Source organism: Mus pahari, chromosome 8, assembly GCF_900095145.1.
Source record: "Mus pahari chromosome 8, PAHARI_EIJ_v1.1, whole genome shotgun sequence".
Classification (NCBI taxonomy): Eukaryota; Metazoa; Chordata; class Mammalia; order Rodentia; family Muridae; genus Mus; species Mus pahari.
This window is the reverse complement of record NC_034597.1, coordinates 106,913,797-106,937,754: the sequence shown is the minus strand read 5'-3', so window position 1 is coordinate 106,937,754 and position 23,958 is coordinate 106,913,797. Positions and strand designations below refer to the sequence as shown.

Sequence of the window (23,958 nt, the reverse complement as noted above, 5' to 3'; positions counted from 1 at the left end):
ATCAAAGTCTGACAAAAACACCATGGAAAAGAATTATTCTTGACATCACAACAGTTTAATATGTTAACTTATTCATTAAATTGTGCTTCACACCAATGGGAATCCTCGGGTCTACAAACTATCATTTTTAAATAGCAATAAGGGTTGATAATGTCACAATATAAGTCTCCTAATAACAAAGTTCATACATACTGCACAAAAACAAAAGAAAAATCACCTCCTAGGAGAAATAATTTGCATCTATTGAATGACTATCTTACACCTAAAATGGGGCACCAGATAAAGATTTCAATTTTTTTCTAACATTGATTTGATACATTAAAAAAGATAAAGGAGGAGGAGGAGGAGAAGGAGAAGGAAAAGGAGGATGAGGAGGAGGAGGAAGAGGAGGAGGAGGAGGAAGAGAAGAAGAAGAAGAAGAAGAAGAAGAAGAAGAAGAAGAAGAAGAAGAAGAAGAAGAAGAAGAAGAAGAAGAAGAAGAAGAAGAAGAAGAAGAAGAAGAAGAAGAAGAAGAAGAAGAAGAAGAAGAAGAAGAAGAGAATGCAAGCAAAGTCCAGAAAGTATTTCTGGGAGAAAAATCATGGTCACATGATTCAAACAAGGCATGACAAGGAGATGGAGGATGTGTAGTCATGACTAAGTCACACAAAGCTGCTTGTCAGGACATTGTTTTCCCAGCAAGAGCAGAGGATTTGTAGCCCTGATCTCGGGCCTGTCATGAGTTCCCACAGTGAGGCAGAGCATTGATCTTAGAGAGCCCCTGTCAGCATGCTGAAGATGGACATCTGCAGTCTTTCCAGTGGAGACTGAAGAAGGCTGACTCCAGAAACACCTGATGTCTGTGTCTGCAGATTCAGCATCCCATCAGGCTACCCCAGTCTTCATCTAGAAGTGCAGAGGCTCACAAGCCTGGCTGCTGTTCACAACAGGCATCCTCTGCAGGGGAGGTCAGTTCTGTCAGGAGATTGGGAAGATGGGTCCACGGATGTTCTGAGAGGCTGCACAATTCAGAATGCCCCTGTTTGCTCAGGAGGGCTCGTTCAGTTTCAGAGAATTTGTCCAGATGTATCCTGGTGAATATGGCGAGCACAGAGCTGATGTTGGCTAGTGTCCACTAGAGACAGAACAGTATAAAAAGGGAACCCAAAAGTGTTGAAGAAGGAACCCACTGGATGCTCCCCAGAAGTCATGAAGTAGGCAGAGCTCCAGCCACAGCCAGCCCAGCTACTCAGCCTGGAGGTATTCAGGTGACGTTCTGGGGACCGATAGAGGCACGACAATGATGGAAAAGGAAAGCCTAGAATGACGGCTATGTTCACATCAGTGCATTCTTGCCAGTGTCCAACACAGCTCTCCATGTCATCCAACCCCTTCCCCAATCAGTCTTCAGACCCTCAAGCCTACTTGAGCCTCTAACCCTGCCTCATGGCTCGGACCCCTCCTTGTGCTTTCCTAAGTGGCTAGAAGGATGTAGTCATGTGTTTCAGGGCTGCCCTTCATCCTGAGGATGAAAGCTGCATCCTCTCCATGTTTCTATATTACACCATTACCCGGCATGAATTTTAACCATCATCTTTCTCTCATTGGGTGGTCTGCCTCTTGCAGCCCTACTTTCTTCTATAGTTGCCATATGGCCTGTAGTCCCCAGTCTCTGGTCTGTCAGTCTGGGAAGGAATCTGATAATCTGAGTGGAGTTGTTTATTTATTGCAGCTTAAAGCACTTCCTGTCTCCAGCGATGGGCAGAGGAACCCAGTGAGTGCCAAATAAAATATATAAGAACTGTCACAATGTGTTGTTGATGAAACACTAGCGACTCAGGGAAGTAGAGAGATGGTGGCATTTCATGAGCAGAGTTCCTATTGATCACCCCTTCAGCTTTCCTAGGGGTCAGCTACTGACTCTGAGTTTCTGGAAGTCTGAGTGCCCCATTGGAGTTATATGTTTATCCCCTCAGTCTTCATATTGGATTGTTTAGGGGTGGAATGGGGTTGGTATCCAGCTAGAGGTGTTTGAGTGTCTCCCCTGAATTCATGTGCCGTTCTCAGATTCCTCTCTACTACACTCTAGCTGAACATTCATTCATTCTTGTGAGAGGCCCCATTGCTGGGGGCAGAGCTAAGAGTACACTGGACTGGTCCATGGAATTTTCTAGGTCATTGCAGCTCTACAACGAATTGGAAAAAAGAGAGACAGAAATCAATAAAGACTTAGATTTCATATTCTTGCAATCCCCAGTCCCAGGGCTGATGCCAGGCAGCATACAGTAGTGGGAAAAACTCCAAGGCTGAAAGACCAGGGGCTCTGAGCAACTTTCCTGTAAGTGAATGAGAACTTGGAATCCTTTCAGCATCTCTGAATCCTCCCTCCAAATGATCAAGTGTAAGAGAATGAAAATGCCAGCCAGTCTATCAGAACATAGGCAGGCCAATCAAGATACGGCACAGAAATGGCTGAACAGCATTAAATGCTGACACAGCAAATCTCACTCTCTTCCTATGTCAAATTGATGAGAAAATATATGACATTGAAAAGGACTGGGCTCTTATTTCCTTTTATACTTATGGACTAATAACTTTTATCAGTATTAATTTTCCATTGTTTCTTTAACAATAGATCTTTTCCCACTTATCACAACAGCTGGCAGTGAGTAATAAATACATTTTCTAGTTTTTCTCTGCAGCTAGATATGGTTAATGTTTAGATTTCAGCCAGTGAGACAGGACTGTAAGCAATATCTGCAATTCCCTTTGCTTCAACTCCACTATCTGAAGTGAAGGTAAGATGGCTGTAGCTACAGCAGCCACCACCTGACCCACCATGGGCCAGGATTGGATGCCGTGTTAGGGTGAAGAAGCAATGGGAGAGTATTAGTTCCCTCTCTGCTCAGACATTGTGTTAATGGTCTGACTAAATGAAGACTTTTACTTCAAACTTTTGAATACGTTTTTGATAAAGAAACACACCCCCAGAGCTCCCAGGGACTAAACCACCAACCAAAGAGCACACATGGTGGGACCCATGGCTCCAGCTGCATATGCAGCAGAAGATGGCCTAGTCGGACATCAATGGGAGGATAGGCCCTTGGTCCTGTGAAGTCTCTATGCCCCAGTGTAGGGGAATGCCAGGGCCAGGAAATGGGAGTGGGTGGGTTGTTGAGCAGGGTGAGGGGGATGAGGCTAGGGGATTTTTCGGAGGGGAAACCAGGAAAGGGGATAACATTTGAAATGTACATAAAGAAAATATCTAATAAAAGAAAAGAAAAGAAAAGAAAAGAAAAGAAAAGAAAAGAAAAGAAAAGAAAGAAAAAAGGCATCAAATTATTTTTCCCAAGGTCTCCCAGCTAATAATTAGCATTAGGAGAGTTTATACTCCAGAATTCTGGTGTCATAGCCAGGACTCCTACTACGCATGGCATCTGCCACATGTAACTAGGGGTCTCCAGGAGGAACTTATTATTTCTTTCTCATTTAGACCTAAAGATGAACATTTCCACAAAAATAAAACAATAACTTATTTAATCTAGATGTAAACCCAATTATTCACAGTAAAAGTGAACCTTGAAGTTTAAAACAAAAAAGAAAGAAACATCTTCATGTTTTCAGTAACTCATAATTTTGTTTAAGTGTTGTTAACATTGATTTGATAAGGTTATCAGTTATTTTCTCCAGTATCAAGGAAACTAGAAGACAAAAAAAAAAATGTGTCTCTCTTAGTCCATAACAAAATGTGAATAAAATGTGTGTGATACACATACATACACATACACACAGAGTCAGACACACCACACTCTATAAAAATGCAAACAGGCAGACAGACAGATAGACACACACTCACACACACATATGTAATCACATAATATGTAAACAGACACCCCTACACCTCCGCAAACTGTGAACATACACACACACACACAGACACACACACACACACACAGACACACACACACACACACACACACCATATACACGCCAATCCACTTTCTTGTGCTGCTTCTACTAGGAGAAGGGAGGGAGGAAATGCCTGGGTGGGAACTGGAGGAGTCACAGGAAGTGGGGGATAACCTCGGGATTGTGTTTCTCTTCTAAGGCTTTGGGAATCTAATGCAGTTAGAACTAATGTGTTTTGGGACATGCGACTTCCCCTGCATCCTTAGCTTCCTGGGCCTGTCATTGCTTCCTACAGCAGCACCCACCATGGAGCTGGGCATTCGGTCTCCAGGGAACACTTTACATCCCACCTCTCCATTTCTATAAATGCAGGACCCTGGGGACATGACGACTGTGATGCTCTTGAACTGCATGGGCGCAGAGGCCATGCTAGTCTTTCTAGTACTTAGCACTGGCTTGAGGGCAACACGGAGATGGTGTCTCCTTCTCACACCATCTTGCTCTCTGCTCTCATCTAGAGGGAAGGCCATACCCTGTGCATTCAGCAGTGAGGTGTCTGCAAGCCTTTTGATATGATCTCTAAGGCCCCAGGGGAACAGTGTGAAGATAGCAGGGCTGCCTCCAAGAAGTCCTTGCCAAAATGCACAGTAAGTGTAAAGGACTCAATCTGATGCTTTCTGGCCTGCTTTGATTTTCTCTTTGAAAAAAATACTGAAGGTGTGTGTGTGTGTGTGTGTGTGTGTGTGTGTGTGTGTGTGTTTATCATGCACACAACAGATGGAAGAGGCAAAGTTTTTAGGTTTCCCTTTCTGTGTGTGTGTGTGTGTGTGTGTGTGTGTGTGTGTGTGTGTATCATGCACACAACTGATGGAAGAGGCAACATTTTTAGGTTTCCCTTTCTGGCAGACCACTGGATCTTAACAGCTGAATGTGTTCTCATCCATGCCTGCTGTCCACTTCCCTGTCTGCTCCCCCAGAGCCAATGATCATAAAGAGACCTACGTATGTTTTGAGAGGTCTCATCTCTACCAATTAAATAGCGTCCTTAATTGACCACTTTAAATTTACATCTGTGTGTAGCTCAAAAATTACAGTTGCCAAAGAAGTCATCCATCTCTCCAGCTCACTAGTGCGTTGGAGATGAGGAGAGACTCACCCTGAGGAGAAGGGCTCTGGATCATTGCAAGTGTAATCTCATTGCATTATGTCACCTTTGTGGATCAGGAACAAGAAGTACTTCAGACTGATAACATCTGCCTTCTGATATAAATGGCAGGGAGAGCTACACTACATGTGAAGCACAATGTAGATATGGATCATGCGTTGTGTCAACAGTCAGGTCTGTCTTGTGATCTCCATGGAAACCTCATTTCATTTGTGGTCTTCATTTTCTCAGCTATGAAATGAAGACTAGCAATGTCTACCTGGTTAGTCTGGAGAGATTCATCGTGCAGCATGGGGCTTCTCGTAGAACATGACCCCGAAGGTCATTCAGTGATATCATTTCCTGCCGCACGGTAGATGCCAATCACAGTGAGAGAGATACGAAAGCCACTTCTCCGCTGAATCTACAAAAGATGCTGGCTCTGCTTCGTCAGGCACTCCATAAATACCGGGGCATGATGGCTTTTCAGTCCCAGAGAAAGCATTCTTAAGGCTGAGAAGTGGCTTATGTGAAGCTGGCTTAAACTTCAAACATGTAGGACATCAATGAAATAGGCTTTTCGGATCTGATTTAGGGGGGTCTCGAGCCTTTGGCCTTCGGCCGCTTAAAAGGACTGATCTTATCAATGTGTTGTAAAACTTCTACCCTCTCTCATCTTCTGGGATGTGAGCTGAAGACTTTCTATTCCCCCCTCCCTATTCCTTTCCAGAGCAGTGGTTGCTGCTATGGATTGAACAAGCAAGCTCCAGGATCCTAGGGCAATGAAGTGCATTTTTGGTTCAGTTTTGTACACAGTAGCTTGGTTCTCTGGTTGTAGCCATAGGACAGGCAATAATCATGTAGGAAGATAGCGGTTTAGTGACACTGCCAATGTCACGCATGCGCAGCATCCTTCTGAACCCGGATATAATGGTCTCATGGATGCTGTGCTGAAGCTCCTGGCCCCGCCCACTTACTGACCTGGAATGTGTTACATGCTCTCAGTGTTTTAGCTCCTGCCCTTTAAGCCAAGTTCTTTGACACATCTTTTGTGATAGCAGAATTCTGAACCTGGCTGAGAAGGTATCTGCTCCACAAAGATAAAAGTCTGCCATTCTTTCTTCAGCTAAGGTCCTAAAGCTAGTTTTAAAATGGAGGTGTTTCCCCCTGGTTTCCTTGCTGTCACTCTTTGAATTTTTTATTTATTCGTTATCTGGAAGATGAACAGTAATAAAGTACAATCTCGTTGGTCATCACTAAATGAGTGTACTCCCCGAGATGTCCCGCCAGTGTTTGTTTCTCAGACCCACAACCAGCTCTGCCTAGTGTGCACTCCTTGTTCCCTAAAAGGTAGAGTGGACGTGTGGCTTAGGGCTTTGATCTCGGAGGTTGCAGCCTAGCAGTCTCTAGCTATGTTCAATGTTACAGGAATTTTGTTTAAAAACAGCTGTAGAGATGAACCATGTTATTCATGATTTATACCTCATGTGAATGGTTCCCAAATTCAAAACTGGGTGAGAGGCTCATCCAAGGACAAAAAGATCTTTCTCTCTTTCTTTAAACAGACTAAAGTTCTATTGGGCAGAACATGCTGCAATCAGCAGAGCATCCAAACCATGGTTTTGGTTTTCCTGTGTGCTTCTGTGGGTTCCACATTCCCAAACTGACCCATTGGGAGTGGCAAAGATATTACAGACTTTCTCATTTTTGAAGCCTCTTTCCTGACCCCCTCTACAGTGGTCTTTCGGATATATTTCCACCCCCACTTAATATCAGTGATCAGAAAATGTCTAGAAAAGAAGGAGAACAGGACGGAAACTCTCCAGCTGGATTGAAAATGAAGACAAAGGGGAAGCAGGTGTCCAAATTAAGTCACATAAAGCCAGAGGTTCTCATTGTGGTCCAACTTCTTCCAAGTAATCCAAGAGAAGGGGGAGGTGCCTGCTAATCCCCCTTCATAAAAAGGAGCAGGCAGAGGGTCACCATCTGACCACTTGGCTGTTGTAGTCCTCAGTGACAGTCCCCTCCATGGCCCTTTCCTCTTTGGGCCACCGATGTGCTCTGTGCTCTCGCTGCATCCTCCGCTCCTCACGCCTCTTTTGGCGGTCTCTCTGGTGCTCTAGCTGTTTGGTGTGATGGTAGCGTTGCTGGAAGAGATCCTTTGCATACTCATAAAGCTGCATGTCCAGGAAATTCAACTCCTCGATGTGCTGACGGGCTCCGTCATTGATGTCCACGTTGGATGCCCGTGTGATGTTGAACTGTGTGAAAGGAGAGATGAACTTCAGGTTGAATGTCCTCTCAAAGAGAAACTGTGTCTTCCTCTGGAATTCAGTGAGCCCAAAGAAGGCCATGTTCTTTAGATTGTTCTTAGCGCTCTGCAGCAGGATGGTGTTCCGCTCACTCTCATTCATGAAAGTCAAGTTGTAGCAGCCCACCAGGCTGAGGTCGGCCAGCATGCGCACTTGGCGGTTGTTGGCCAGGTTGTAGCTACAATCCATGAACTCCCGCAAACTGACCCCAGACCAGTCATCTCCGGGATAGCAGGTAGGCAGCTCATCTGGGGTGGGGCTCCTTCCATCACACATATGGAGAGAGGTTTTCCATGTGGCCCCTCTCTGGACATGCTTCCATTCGCTCAGGTAACGTGACACTGGGTCCCGCAACATCGTGATATAGTAGAAATTCCTGGAAGAGATTAGAGGAGAAGGTCAGTGGCTGACAACAGTTTATGGAGACTTTTTTACCCCATTGAATGTGCATATGGGTGGGTGGGAGCCAAGTGAATCCTCCATTCACTGCTTCATTTCCTGAGCAGTTAGTCTGGATAAATACTGGTGGCTTCAAGCTGGGCGTGGTGGCGCAGGCCTTTAATTCCAGCACTCAGGAGGCAGAGGCAGGCGAATTTCTGAGTTCGAGGCCAGCCTGGTCTACAAAGTGAGTTCCAGGTCAGCTAGGGCTATACAGAGAAACCCCGTGACAAGGTTCTGCTCATTACTTACTTTATTTGAGCCTACACCAAATTTTTGTATTGTATGCATTGTGTGTATGAAAAACATACAAGGTCATAGAACCAAAAATGCAAGACAAAAACCTAATCCTTCTTCATATTTTCTTGTGACACTGATACTCAGATTGTAAGCCTTGAAGGGGAGAGATTAAGTGCCCATCCCACCCTTGTCACTTCAGAAGAGACTGCAGAAGAACAGGGTACGCACAAGCCCTCTGAGCTCCGTTTCTGAAACCCTACTTTTTCCATTGTCCTTCCACAGAATACAGTTTGATTCGAAGTCAGTCCCAGCACAGTCCTGCCTCACTGCTACAGGAATGCTCTAGGACTAGAGGGTCAATCATATCAACTCAAGAGTTGCTCTGGGGACACAGGCGTGGTGTCCACGATGCTCTGGGAAGAAGAACCTCAGACAGCCCCAGTACAATCCTTTGCATGCTTTCAAGTGGTCAGAAAGCGGCCTGCTATGCCCTGAAGGGAAGGAGAGCTATGTAGTGTTTCTGCCACCTGCTTGGCACCCAGAGGAGAAGACAAAGTTACAGGAGCTTCATCTGTCTTAGTGTATGTTCTCTGAAGAAGCTTGGAGCAAAGTAAACAGATATTTTGACATGGATACACACACACACACACACACACACACACACACACACACACAGATGATGGATAGATAGATCGATACATGCATACATACATACATAAATATATAGATACATGGTAGATTGGTGATAGATAGATAGATAGATAGATAGATATGATAGATAGATAGATAGATAGATAGATAGATAGATAGATAGATAGGTAGATAGATACAAGGCAGGTGATAGATGCATAATGGATATATAGATGTGACAGGTTATTGGAAGATGATAGTTACATGACAGGAAACTAGATATGATGGATATATAATAGATAAATTGGTGATGAATAGATTATAGTTATATAGATAGAGATGATATATAAATAAATAACAGGTAGCTGGTAGATATTTAGACAGTAGATAATCTGTTGAATAACATCTTACTACCTCTGCATCATGTATATCTTGCCAATCTTTGCAATCAAGCAGCTATAGATATTATTTATTTACACATAAATGGCAAGGTCCAGCCCAATTTCAAATAAAGGCTGTATGTTTGTCAAACTGAAAAAAAATTAGGAGAGGTTGGGACATGTTTCTGCCTCCCTGTGTTGTCAGGGCACTCCTCTCCAATGTATCTGCAGTGGAGGCCTTCACATCAGGGGAAACTCTAGGACCTGGTTAGATGTACTGTCTGTCACAAACTCCAAACAAATTGCCTTTAGTGGGGGAATATTATCACTGCTTGTAAGATTTTGAAGAGAGAAGACAAAAACTAAGCCACATTTTATGTTTATAACAGCTCAGTGTCAACAAAGAAGATAATGGAAAGAAACCTCACAGCAAGTCAAACCCATGGAAAATAAGAAACTAGTATTTTTTTAAGCAACAAAGCCCAGAGGTGCTTGGTGAGTGTATGAAGAAAGGATAAAGTACAGGAGGCTGATGTCCAATTAACAGAAATACCACGCTGTCCTGTACCACTTAGGCAAAGTAGCTTTCAAGATTCGGGCAAAATGTTTTCAGTGTTGTCTTACGTTGCAATGATGAATGTTTTTATTTAAATAAAAATACTTAAATGACTCGATGCTATCTCTTTTTTCATAGGCTAACACTGTAAAGTGCCATGCAAGCTTTCAAGTGGTCAGAAAGTGACCATCCCTAAAGGGAAGGAGAATTGTACAGTGTGTCTACCCCTTGCTTGGCATCCAGAGTAGACTCACGTGAGCTTAATCTGTCTTCGTGTGCACTCTTTGAAGAAGCTTGAAAATAAAGTAAGGAGGTGTTTTGACATGAATACACATGGATAGATAGATAGATAGATAGATAGATAGATAGATAGATAAACAGACTGACAGATGATAGATACATGATGATAAATATAGATAGATGATGGATGACATGAATACACACAGGATAGATAGATAGATAGATAGACAGATGATAGATACATGATGATAAATATAGATAGATGATGGATGACATGAATACACACAGGATAGATAGATAGATAGACAGACAGATGATAGATACATGATGATAAATATAGGTGATGGATGACATGAATACACACAGGATAGATAGATAGATAGACAGACAGATGATAGATACATGATGATAAATATAGATGATGGATGACATGAATACACACAGGATAGATAGACAGACAGACAGATGATAGATACATGATGATAAATATAGGTGATGGATGATAGATAGATAGAAATAGATGAGTATACACTAGTTCTTTTAGTATTTATTTAGTGTTGAATAAATTAAGTATTTGAGAAGAAAAGAGATGGTCAAAAATGATACTGGTAGTAAGGTACAGAACTTGGATTTAATCAGATCTGCTGTAATCTGTGAGAACTCTTTCTTTGTCATCATAGGACAACAAGAAAGGAAGCTTCTGGAAGAACATTCAGCTTAACTTAGAGCTTGCTCTACTTGGCCGAGATAAGCTAGAGAGAAACTCTTTACATACTCAGCTATAACAACAAAAACATATAGTTTGGAGATGAGTTATTTTTATTCTGATTTTTAGAAATAATTGATATTTTCTTTTAAACTATACCTTTGACTGCCTTTTTCAATTCAGATCCTTACCAGTAGGTAAACCAAATGGTTTGGAATGTGCTAAAGAAACGTCAGAATCTTAACCGACAGTCAGAAGGAAAACCTTTAACTCCAGGAGAATGTCTTGAATCTGCCACTGGCTCTCCAGCCTGCTCCTGGCATTGCCTGTCACCATTTTTCATAACTTTGTCATTTCACATGGTGTCGAGATGAAGCCCCAGTGGAAGAATGTGTCCTAAAGTGTCGGAAAGGAATCAAGAAATGCGCGACATGACTTCCATGCATCCATGGCTTTTCAAATTCAGCCCAGAGTAGGTTTCTGTTGACTCCAGCTTGGTGTCAGGGTTCATGGGAGCCATTGTTGACCAGGTTCAGTGCAGAATGGGTTTCCTCCACTGACACTGAGGTTAGATGACCTTACTTTGTGCCTAAGATGGGTCTGATTGACCTTTTATTCCCACAGCAAAGAGTGATCTTTATTCTGCAAATAATTTTATAGTAACTATCATGAATATGGTAATGATAAGGATGTAACTCAGGGGTTATGTTTGCCAAACACACCAGGGCAGGAGAATTTAGAGGTGTTCAATTGGGCCAAAGTAAAGCACAAATGAAATATTATTAGTTTTCCTGTTAGTTAAGCCAACTAGAAGACGTACAAAAGTATTTCAACAACAGCAAGATCCAATGACAGTAAGATTCAAGTTCTGTTATCTGTTTCAAATCTTTTATTAAACAACATTTTAAAATAACAGAGTTGGTGATGTGGTACGAAGGACAGAATTCCAAAGTTAGTGATATGAGGACCCAAGTCAATCCGAGGAATTATGAAGGAAACGTTTTGTTCTCACTTGAGAATACTAGGCATAGAATTCTTAGTAACTTTACTTTATCAGACAGTAAGTGGATACATGGTCTTAAAGGAAATTTAAAAATGATCTTATATTCAAACTAAACTTTTTAAATTTATATTGCATTTAATAATGCCTAGTGATGTTTAAATGAAGTCTCAGGCAATTTTAAGGTTTCCTAAACAAAGGAGTCAACTTGTAATTAGAATTAAATCTGACACTGAGACATAAATTTACAACACAACTCCTGCACCTATGCCTTGGGACCACTGGGGAAAGGAGGCAGAAAGATGACAAAAACCAGAGGAACAGGAAATTTGTTAAGAGAGTGTGTCTGTTCTATGGGTGTTAGAAAAGTTACATTCATGGGGTTTCACCAACATGAATGCCCAAACATGACCTAAGCAAGGAAGACATCAATAGACATGTTAACTTGAATGCGGAATGCTCACAAGCTCTAAGGAATGAGGAAAGAGCATGCCAATTTATCACCCAATATTAAATAGTTAGCTCTGGAAACACAAGGATAAATGATGTTATATGGACTGAGGAGATTGTATTCTACAGCAACACACACACACACACACACACACACACACACACACACACACACACTAAAGAAAAGGAGCCATGAATTTGAAAAGGAACAAGGTAACTATATGGGGGCACTTGAAGAGGAAAGGGAAGGGGGAAGTTATGTGATTATATTATAATAATAATAATTAAATTTTAAGGTACAATAAAAGAAAGTAGAACATTTTCTATGATGTGTTCCAAGTTGTCCTAACTGGCAGCTTTGGATGCCGGAGGCTAACAGATTTTGATAAGTGGTTTAGTCAGATTTTCACATGTATATTTAATCTGTTTTGTTCTGTAATTCAGCTGTATTGGCTGGTTTTATGTGTCAACTGGACACAGGCTGGAGTTATCACAGAGAAAGGAGCCTCCCTTGAGGAAATGCCTTCAGGAGATTCAGCTGTAAGGTATTTTCTCAATTAGTGATCAAGGGGAGAGGGCCCACTGTGGCTGGTGCCATCCCTGGACTGGTAGTCTTAGGTTCTATAAGAAAACAAGCTGACCAAGCCAGGGGAAGCAAGCCAGTAAGTAACATCCCTCCATGGCCTCTGCATCAGCTCCTGCTTCCTGACCTGCTTGAGTTCCAGTCCTGACTTCCTTTGTTGATGAACAGCAGTGTGGAAGTGTAAGCTGAATAAACCCTTTGCTCCCCAACTTGCTTCATGGTCATAATGTTTTGTGCAGGAATAGAAACCCTGACTAAGACAGCTGCCAAAACACAAATCAGAAAAACTGTAAAAGTAAAATTATAGACTTAAAGGATATCCAACTAATGAAGATAAAAAGCAAATTAAGATTATTTTTTATCACCTGTAAACTTTCTTTTCTATGATTTGCTTCTTTGTCATATCCAACATTTAGTAAATCATAGTGAAATGTTGTCTGTATCTGGGCCACACACATGTCTGACTTTAACAGAAAAAAGTTCCATAGCAGTTGTCCCTTCCTGCTGTAGTTTTGATCTGGAATGTTTTCCTCCCCCCAACTCCCATGTGGCCACAGCACAGTTCTCACCACAGTGTCTCTGGAAGATGGTAGAACTTGTTCGTAGTGAGAGAAAGCTAACTCCTGGCAATGTGTCCTGGGATGGGTGTGTCCTTGGATGGGTATGTCCTGAGATGGGTGTGTCCTGGGATGGTTGTGTGGGAAGTTGGGTCCCTTCCTGTTTCTCTGTTACTTCCTACCCACTGTATGAGTAACAGTGTTCTACCCATGCTCTTACCACCACATTCCACCTTCCCACAGGCTGAAAATGAGCAGTGCAACCAACAATGGCTGAGACCTCTGAAATGGAGCCAGAATCAGCCTTCCTCCTTTTAAAGATTTTTGTCTCAGGCACTTTGGTTTACTGACAGAAATCTAGGGCATCTCCCTGTGTCTGAACACTAGAAAATCATTTTCTTTTGCTCCTATAATTGTCAATTAAGGTCCCAATAAAGTATTCATTTTCTTGAGATGTGAAACTTTAGTTTTTAAGCCTACTTGTTTAATAGTGGAAAAGAACATAACAGATGTTTTGAAATGATAAAGAAGATGGAGAAGCCTAGGTCTGTGGTGGCCATGACGCAAAGGCCTCTCGGGGACTTCTGTTCCTTTAACACCATGCCCCCCCCCTCCCACTCCCTCTCCTCCCATCTCCTTATTTGCTGATAACTAATCCACTTTCCTTATTTCACCTAACCAGACATTCATATATACCCCACCAAACATTATTTCAACCTTCCCTCCCTCACATAAGCACTGTGGCTAGGTACTGGGTAATCTCTGGGATTAAAGATATTGTTCCCATAGCGGCTTTAGGCACCCACTTATTTTGATAAAGTGAGAGAAGTTCTAAATACCAATTAAGGGGCAGATCTGCCAATGTCCTTGAACCAGAACAGTTCGTAAGAAATGTAACTCTGTCTTGTTGGGAGCATCCTTTCCACAGAGCTTCTACTTGCCATCCACTTCATCAAAACTTGGGTGAATTCACTTAAGAAAGCTTAGAGTGAACTCTTTAGAATTGCCAGACGTGTAGCCCCAGGACAATAACGACAAATTCATGTATGCACAGAAAAATCAGGAAATGAATGCTGTTGTCAGTTCAGTAATTGTTTTACTTGATCACAAGCATATGGTACAGCAGTGTTTATTGAGGTTCCAAGGCAACAGAACACACATTTTTCAATGTTCTTATATATTAAAGTATCTAAATACAACCCATGGGAATTGCTTTCTTCTTTCACATCGAAGACTCTTTCCAGTGCTCATCTCTGCTGGCTTAAGTCAAGGCTCATACCCCTTTCCATTGACCTTACTGCCTATATTGTTTCTTTGCACTACATAAGTTTCATGAAAAAATAAGCCTTAGATATCTCTAAGACTTCAACTGCCTTTCTGAATAACACTCATTGTACCTTAGATCTCATAGCAGCTAAAGGCAGTACCCAGCTCATAGGAGATGCTCAATAATTGATTGCTGGACCAAAGAAATTGAGGATTGGATGGAATGCATGCATTTGGGTAACTAAGGCCAACATTGCCCTTAATAACTATGCCTTTTTCCCTCTTACATAAAACATGTTTTCATTCTTTTTAAAGGCAAAATTGTGCATAGAGAGTAGAATGATGTAGATTTGATTTTGTTGGTTTGAGACAGAGAAGGACAGTCAACACAAACATGGGGCAAAACGTTGACGATTTCTAATATGGGGCTAATTCGTAAAAATTTGGTTTATTTTAATTATTATTAAGATAATGATTTTCCTCCAACTGCTTTAAGAAAGCATTTCAGATACAAATTTATTGTATAATTGTTCATTTTTTCAAATAGTCAATAGTTTGATATATGCATATCAACAGTTTGCTGTGTGTAAGGAACATTTCTGTAAAGTGTGGAGAAAATGTTTTTAAAATGCCCTCAAGTATTGATGACTTAGGTGTGCTGGGTTAGGAAATTATATTAATTGACAAGTTATTGACATAAGGAGTGGACCAAAATATTTAAGAATGTTCTCTTCCTTGAACAATCACTAAAGTAGCTTGTCCAGGCCATGGGGATCATGTTGTAGATAATAAATGTTTGTTTTGCATATAGTATATACAAAATGTATATAGTAGAGACTACAAGCTAAAATGTTTCAGGCTCTGAATCACACTTCTAACTGTTAAAACATAAAAGCACCGTCTTAGGAAGATATGTTTAGCAATAGTATTAAAGATTGGTTAAAGTAGATCGAGGCACAGAGAGACATTCTGAAGCCACAGGAAGAGACCAGCAGAGAAAAGCTCCTGAGGTATGGTAATGGGATCAGGACAGATTAAACCCTGACTTGGTGGATTGGTGTCCTCTGCCTCTGGTAGCCGCTAGCAACACCTCTTTTCTCACAGCTTCTATTTAATATTTCTCATTCAATGTTGTGATGGAAGCACAGTTAAGATGGCGCATGAGTGTAATAAGGAATGGAAGATACTTGAATCGCTTTGTCTGGGGTGACTGAAAAAAAACATTCACTCTTGTCTAAGACAACAACTTGACAATTCAGTAAGAAAGCAAGGGAAAGAATTTACAAAACACCAGGCTCCCAAATTTTAATGATTATATTCCTCCCATCTCTAGGTTAAACCATATAAAACCAAGCAACAAAATTATTGTCACAGAATCATACTTCAACAAAAGCCATGCAAGTGGGAAGTCCCCTGCTCAGGCATCTTTGTTGTGAGCGTCTGTCCTTATATCCCCAGCTAAGCTGGGGCCCTCCTGTACACTTCCTGTACTTGTAGCAGCTAGTGAGTGCCTTCTAATCTCACAGGTTTCATTATAACCTGAAAGAGAGAACCTGGCTTTGCCTGTCTTTCTGCAGAACTTAAGTCACATGACCAAACAGATCATGGATGTTCCATTGGCCAATGTCTATGGAAGAAATAAATATACAAAATGTATCAGCCACTATTTTATTGATTTCTTGGCTGTGTAAGATACCCAGGAAATGAGAAATTTCTCCGTCTTTGTCTTGCCCTACAGACTTTGATATAAATGTTCTCTGTGTAATCAAGTTTGCTCAAAGTCAGTGTCACCTGAACACCGAGAGCTATGGTAAGGGACAGACTTGGGGGGCTACTGAGGAGATTCTTGGTCTTTACTGTGGGATAGGCATGGGTGAAGTGTCCATTCTCAACATAAGTTGACACATATCTTCTAAAAGAGGCACTTAGTACTCGCTGCCCTGCTATGTGCTGGAGTTGCTCAACATACTCAGAATGGAATCAGTTTCTCTTCTCTTTAGTGTCATGTGTGTATGACGGGACGCCCATTCCTCGTGATCTCTGCGAGCATGATTTTCACAGTACTTCCAGGGATATGTTCATCGGTGAGTGCTTGACACTCAGTCTGTCCTTTGACTAGGTGACGAAAGGGTCCTTTATGGAAGCCTTGAAAGCAAGTTAAGGAATATAAGATTGCGCCAACCCTGTCTTTAAAGCACAATGCTGTGGGATTCAGATGTGTGGCTCTTACCAGGTTTTTGTTTTTGTTTTTTTTTCAAATTTGTTTTCCCCAGTAAGAAGCTCAATAGATAATTGTTATATACAAACAGCATGGAATTTGTGAGACAGGAAGTATGGAGAAAATTAAAATAATCTGCAATTACTTACTTCATGTAAACCATAGTCCCCCCCCCACATATTCTTACTCACTCTCCCACCCTTTCGCTCCTTCTCTTCTCTTCTCTTCTCTTCTCTTCTCTTCTCTTCTCTTCTCTTCTCTTCTCTTCTCTTCTCTTCTCTTCTCTTCTCTCTCTCTCTCTNTCTCTCTCTCTCTCTCTCTCTCTCTCTCTCTCTCTCTCTCTCTCTCTCTCTCTCCCTTGCCACATTTTATGAATCTGATCTCATTTAACCTATTTTCAACTTCATTCTAGAAGATGAGTTGTCTGTTTTATTTATTATTCTTCTATAGAGTACAATGTTCTTCCAAAAAAACCATAATATTTGAGTTATGCATGGTTAATACATGGGAATGATCTCTCTACTTTGCATAACTAAACAGTAGGATTATTATTATCAATAATGTGATGAGACTCCCATGCCATAAATACCATGCTGACAATGAACTATAGGAGTAGAATTTCCCAGCCAAGGGTATTACATTGTAATACTCCTATTACATTGTCAAAATACCTGGAAGAAGTTACCACCAGTATACATGACTTCAGGGTAGTGTGAAAGGGGTCATCCGCAAGGCTGATATTCCTGAGTTCCAGTGTATATGGCCACCTGAAGCGGAAGGGAGCTGGGACCGGGCTCTGCCCCCTCCCTCTGGACAGTGCCCTACAGTGAAGATGAACCTTCCAGGGACATTCCAGGACAGTCAGGTGGGGCTTCGTGACATGCGGGTATGGCAACATTTCCCCCAAAAAAGATTTATTCTTCACATAATGAGCAGCTGGGATATCAAATTAGAGACTAGACACATGGGCTCTGGTCCTACTCTCCAGGGTTGCTGCAATATTGAAGCTGGCATCTGGATCAGAGAGACTCGAATCCCCCACCCGCTCCATGTGGGCCTTCAGAGAGTGAGCCACTGGAGATGTAGCTTGCTAACTTTAATTATGGGAAACCACGAATGCTAAACTAACCAAACAAAAGTAGGAAATAGGAGGCCCCAGGACCGTAGGTCATTTCAGTCGCCGCTAACTCCTCCTTCCCTTGAGTCGTGGGATGCATTTATCAGTACGGTGGATTTTAAGTCCTGTCACGTCAGTTTCTTATATTGACGTGAACCTATGAGCCTCAGACTCACTAAAATGCCATGATTTTCTGGTGCTTGTCACATTTGCTTTCACTGTACCCCAAGCGGCTGCCGCAAGCATAAATTTCAGGGAATGCATGTTCCAGGGGCTTGTTTTTGCTATCTTGCCAAGCACAGATCCTCTCAGTACAGTTTCAGATGTGTGGAGGAGGGTCCTGCTCTCATGCATTATTCAGAGACTTCCGTGATTGCTCGGTTCAGAGGCGCCCTGCTTTGCCCTGCTTCTCTGGGATTTGGGCACGAGGACTTCTCAAGGCGTTCTGCAGAGCTGTGGTTTATGCATGCGGGTATCCACCTGGAGCCTTGGAGCCGCCCTGGAGTGAGATAAGGCCCCATTCAGTCTCTCTAGCAGCTCTAATCCCAGCCGGGCAAAGCTGAACAGCAGATAGTACACTCCGATTGTGTTATCAGGCCTGAAGTGCTCAGCCGAGCGCTCTTCTTAGCTAATTTCTCAGGCGCTGCTTTTAGGGAATGTGAGAATTACACGTGGTGCGAGCGATGAGGTGTCTATTTGTGATTTTTTTTTTTAGCGCTGGCCGATTTGGAAAGGAAAAGTGAATCAGGGAATTTAAGAGCCAGGCCACGTGTTCCAATATTTAGATCCACATTTGACAGCTTTGATGCAGATTTTCCCTAAAACATCACAGGGTTGTTAATTTTTTTTTAAAAAGAAGCAGGAGAGAGAGAGAGAGAGAGAGAGAGAGAGAGAGAGAGAGAGAGAGAGAGACTCTGTCTAGATTTTTGCCATACATATTGTTTTATTCTTACATATTCTGCACCAGGGCTGGGTGATCACTGTAGCATGCTAAGCAAAATTACAGAGCCATCCACGCCAGATCCTCCCCCTTCTTCCCCTTCAAACAACTGGGTGGGAAGCTGACTGGGAATGTGTAAAGTTCATGTGGAATGGAAATCTGTACTAGCAGCAATACTGGGTAGCATTTCATGAGTGGCTACCGTGTTCACCTATGGACCAGTTTAGCCATTCCAACACTTCTTGGGCTTCCCAGACTTTCAGATAGTGTTTGAGATTCCAGAAAGTTTTGACAAGCTCTTCTCTCATCTTCACAAGGCTGCTGAGGAGATGCAGTTAGTGACTAAATAGCTTAGTGGCCCAGGTTTGTTGAACTCAGAGTTCTAGAAGCTTCTCGGGAGAGATGTGTGCTTGCCTGTGGCTAGGTCACAAAAGACCCGGGCCAGGCAGCACAGAGCAAGGACCAGGTGGACAAAACTCAGAAGAGGTGAAGGGCTTCAGGGTCACATGGTTCCAGGGAGTCCTCCAGTTTCCTAGAGCTCTGTAGAATTCATTGGAGTGATTTCCCCAGCTCAGCACACCCCACAGCCCCACACCATTGTCCCACAGACTTACACTGGAGGAAAGGACATTGAGGAATGCAGAAAATTGCTGTAATAATGTCAGCTTCTAATTTTACCAAGGAATCCAGAGGTCGAAGCTTCAGTGATATCACAAAAGCAAGGCATGCTTAGAAACGGCTGTGCAAGAGAATTTGGGAGACCTCAAATACCCTGCAATGGGATGGTTTTCTTTTGGATTTAATGTGAAGTCTCCCCTTCTCTCCTCCCTCCCTTTTCCTCCTCTCCCCTCCCACCCCACCTCAAAATGCTGCAAAGTTTCAGAACAGTATTTTATACTGTTGGCTGGATTCTTAACTTGGCTATTGCAAGTCCTTCATTGGGGAGAGAAAATTCAAAGGATACGTGAAATTTCCCCCATTTGGACAAGGTGTGAGCACATCCTTTTGTGAATGTTGGAAAATTCCGTTGAAATGCAGTGAGAAGAAAACAGAGAAAGATCAGAGCCACCTGCTTTCCACTGGGACCTGGGTAAGTGGTTGTAGACTGCTCCTCCATCTTATTTCCTGGGCAACTAAACTATAAAACTATAAATAAATCCTTTGTATGATCAACTAAACAGAGAATCAAAAGGCCCGGGGGTACCTAAATACCTAAAAGATCAACATATGCAGATTTTACACTTAAGGTCCTCCCTTCCTCCATGAATACAGAGCCATGTAAGCTGCTTAAACACAGGGGAATTGTAAATATTGAACAACTTATGATAATGATTCTTAAGTCTAGAGTGCTTTTTTATTTGCATAATACTTTCAGTTTTCAAAACACTTTGCTCATCCACTCTTTCATTTTGTCCTCAGGATGTGAGGATGTGAGAGAGTCAAGGACACACTCTTAGCCCAGACAGACACAAGATGAAGCTGATCAGAGTGATGAAAGGATTTTCCTAAGATTGAAAATCAAGGAGTAGTAGTGACAGAACCTCCTTTTCCCTCTGTCATCTACGCTGGCTTACTCTGTCTATTTAAACATATTTGTGATCATGCAATTCACAACAACTGCTCTACTAGGTCATTGGGGGAGTAATGAACGTGGGACAGACATATCAGATGAAGTCTGAGCTCAAGGACACTTGAGGTCATTTGTGACTACCCCAAAAGAAAATCTCAAGATTAGCATTATGTACACACACACACACACACACACACACACACACACACATACACACACACACACACACACACACACACATACACACACACTTTTTTTCTTTAAAATTAAGAGCGAAAAGAAGGATTCCGGGAAATGAACAAAGATGGCCAGAATATGGACGCTCCCTTTGGAATTTTGACAGACTGTGGGCAAAGCACACAGAAGGGATAGCCTTGTGTTCTTCAGGAGACAGTGCTATGGACTTTGAGCTGCACATGTGTGGAATGTCCAGTGGTCTTTCTTCTCTGGACGCAAACAGCTATCCATGTTGAAGAAGTCATGGATGATGATGATGATGATGATGATGGTGGTGGTGATGATGATGATGATGATGATGATGATGAGACATTGCAGTCCTGCTATTTCCTCCGTGGTTCACTGTAATAGAAAAGAGGAACTTCCTCTTATCAACTCAATTGTTACTTGGAGGTGTAGTTCACACTGTAAAGATGGATGTTTGATTCCTTTTGTTCCTTGCTTTCCAAATAGCAGGTTATTTTCCTATCTTTTCCAAATGGCGCTTTCTGGTGTTATTGTTGACTTTAAAAACTTTTATACCATTATAAGCTCATGAATCTAAATACTCTTAATGCACTGAAGACCGTGTCCTGATTGTTCTTAAGAAGATTGTTTTAACCATTGGCAGCTTATTCAAGATGGGTCCTTAATCCTTTTGATTAAAAACCCTAGTTGTATGCAATGGAGATTTTTCACCATGCTTGCACACTGAAAATGTACCTTCTAAAATTAGACAAATAAAGACAGTGGCAGAGCTTGAAAACTGCTTCAGTTCCCAAAGAAGGAAGTGACTCGCGCTCAGCTCTCCTCCTGGCCAGCCCCACCTTGTACCACAGTCTCCTTCAGCATGTTTTTCCAGGCAGCAGGACCTGCTGTTTATGCTAATCGACCTGTATGCAGAAGGCAAGTATAGTACACAAGGCCTTTACCTTTCCTATGTCCTCTTGAGCCCTAGAACATCACAGGGTTCTCTCTGTACCCCATTTTCCTTTAATCCTCAGTCACCATCTGACATTTGTCTCTGTGCTAGGAACCATAGGCAGGGGGAGTAATTCATTTGTGACTAAATGCCAGTGTCATTCCACAAACTAATCTAGGAGAAACCAAATTATGCTGGAAGTAATGTGGAGCTCTAATCAGGTTCTCTTGAAAATCCACTTACTCACGATAATTAGCATGAGTTCCTTCCAGAAGCCCAGCGTGCCACATGGACACTCAATGGGATCCTTTCAGCTGCAGTGGGCTCTGGAGCACCGCTGTAATTTTGTCTAATTAATAAAGCAGTGACAGAAATCTAAAGCAATAATGCAGTTGTGTGTGTGTGTGTGTGTGTGTGTATGTGTGTATGTGTGTGTATGTGTGTGTTTGTGTGTGTGTATGTGTGTGTATGTGTGTGTGCATGTATGTGTATTATGTGTATGTGTGTGTATGTGTGTGTGTATGTGTGTGTATGTGTGTGTGCATGTATGTGTANATGTGTATGTGTGTGTATGTGTGTGTGTATGTGTGTGTATGTGTGTGTGCATGTATGTGTATTATGTGTATGTGTGTGTATGTGTGTGTTTGTGTGTGTGTGTATGTGTGTGTATGTGTGTGTATGTGTGTGTATATGTGTGTGCATGTGTGTGTATGTGTGTATGTGAGTAGCGTGTGTATGTGTGTGTGCGTGTATGGGTATGTGTGTGTATGAGTGTATGTGTGTGTGCATGTATGTGTGTGTGTGTATGTGTGTATGTGAGTGTGCGTGTGTATGTGTGCATGTGTGTGTGTGTGCGCGCACGCGCAGTTCATCCCGGTTCCTTTGCCTTGGGTATTCCTTTCCTTACCCCAGTCCCAAGCAAAGTTACATTAAATTGCAAATATTTCTCTTCAGTCATGTCTGATGCATCAGAGAGGTGATACCTTTCAACATTTGTTTCTTCAAGATTTTAACAAACTAAAATGAGAACATTCGCCTGTCTTGTGTTCTCCATGATATGTCTATCTGAGAAAATAATCTTTCAGATTCTTTTAAGATAAACGTAGCTTGAGACTGAAATAGGTGACTCGTACACTTGTGTGATCAATAAATAAATGGATTAAAAACAGGAGGGGTATCCTCTTGAGCAGAATAATATCCTATAACCCCTGGTCATTTGCAGTGTCCCTAAAGTTATTCTGATTTGTGATGATTTCTTTATGTGATGATCAGGGGGAAAAATTCATCATTCCGTGTGTGTGTGTGTGTGTGTGTGTCTTTGTGTGTGTCTTTGTGTGTGTGTTGCTGTGTGTAGGCCACAGGCCAGCACTAGGTATATTCCCCATTTCCTCTCCATGGCATCTGAGACTGAAGCTTAGCTTACCAATTTGTCTAGAGAAGCCAACAAAGGCACTCCAGGGATCTGCCTGTGTCTTTCCCTGCCACTGTTTTCCCCAGCACCAGTATCACAGACCACTCAGATACCTATGCATGTTCTGCAGGCACTTAGTGATTTAACCATCTTTCCAGCCGCACCAATCCTTTTAACACTGACACCTGACACCTGCAACTATCCCCGCAATCTCTATGGAGATGATGTGTATCATTCGATGTTCAACTGGATTAAAAAAAAATTAAAGCCATCAAAGTAACCACCATTAGCAAAACAGTTAGTTCTCATTTTCTGTTTTGGTAGATTACAGCCACAAGAGGGCTCTAGAATCTTCCCAAACAAAAGATGAGCCCTGAGAGCTGGTGTTTCAGTAATTAATTTCCTCAAATCAATATTACCTATTAATGTACATTACAGAGACAAGCTATAGACTTCTGACACTTTATATTCAAGCTAAGAGGAGAATTTCATGTAGAAACTCAAGGAGCCCACAGGGATTGCAAGTCAAAACCAAAATTAGTCGCACCTGTGATTTCCTGTGTCTGCTCTAGCATAAAAACTCCCAACACTGCAAATTTCACCAAAGGTTAAAACTGCATCTGAAGCACTGTGCACATGACGGAATGCGATGACCTCCAATGGATTTGAAAGGCTGCCTCCCTCCTCTGCCACAGGATGCACCCCAGAACAGCCATGGAGGGCGGCACAGCAGTTAAAATGCAATGACCCCCTCTGGGGTTCTGGGATTTTGCAAGCCATTAGTTCTTCTGGAGGCATTTGTCTCCTGCTGAGAGCCTGATGGTGTTTGCAGACTGCTCCAGTAGCAGGCTTCCAACCCAAGACAAGGAGCGAGCTTTAATCTCCTGCTCCGTCCTGTTCAGACCACAAGACTGGGCAGACTCCAGCACTGCACTTGGGTGGAGTTGTAGCAAATAAGGACAGACTGAGATGCAGTCTCAGATGATGCAGTCTCAGACTGGGATGCAGTCTCAGATGCAGTCTCAGACTGGGGTGCAGTCTCAGATGCAGTCTCAGACTGGGATGCAGTCTCAGATGCAGTCTCAGACTGGGGTGCAGTCTCAGATGCAGTCTCAGACTGGGGTGCAGTCTCAGATGCAGTCTCAGACTGGGGTGCAGTCTCAGATGCAGTCTC

General features: G+C 42.4%; 1 protein-coding gene across 3 annotated transcripts in view; it reads right to left on the bottom strand.

Annotated features, from left to right (window-relative positions):
- Positions 1 to 502: 502 nt before the first annotated feature.
- Hs6st3 (heparan sulfate 6-O-sulfotransferase 3) overlaps positions 503 to 23,958 on the bottom strand; it is a 696,869-nt gene continuing 673,413 nt past the window's right edge. Inside the window, exons 2-3 of one of the 3 annotated variants that reach the window (XR_003844373.1) lie at positions 5,045 to 7,720; positions 503 to 2,165 (exon numbers count right to left, since the gene is read on the bottom strand). Coding sequence is in view for 1 of the 3 variants with exons in the window: in XM_021203658.2 (XP_021059317.1) it covers positions 7,012 to 7,720 (709 nt within the window). In the remaining 2 variants the exon portion in view is untranslated. Of the gene's footprint in view, positions 2,166 to 3,790; positions 7,721 to 23,958 lie in introns of those variants that run through there. The other 2 variants (XR_003844374.1, XM_021203658.2) reach the window with 2 other exon arrangements.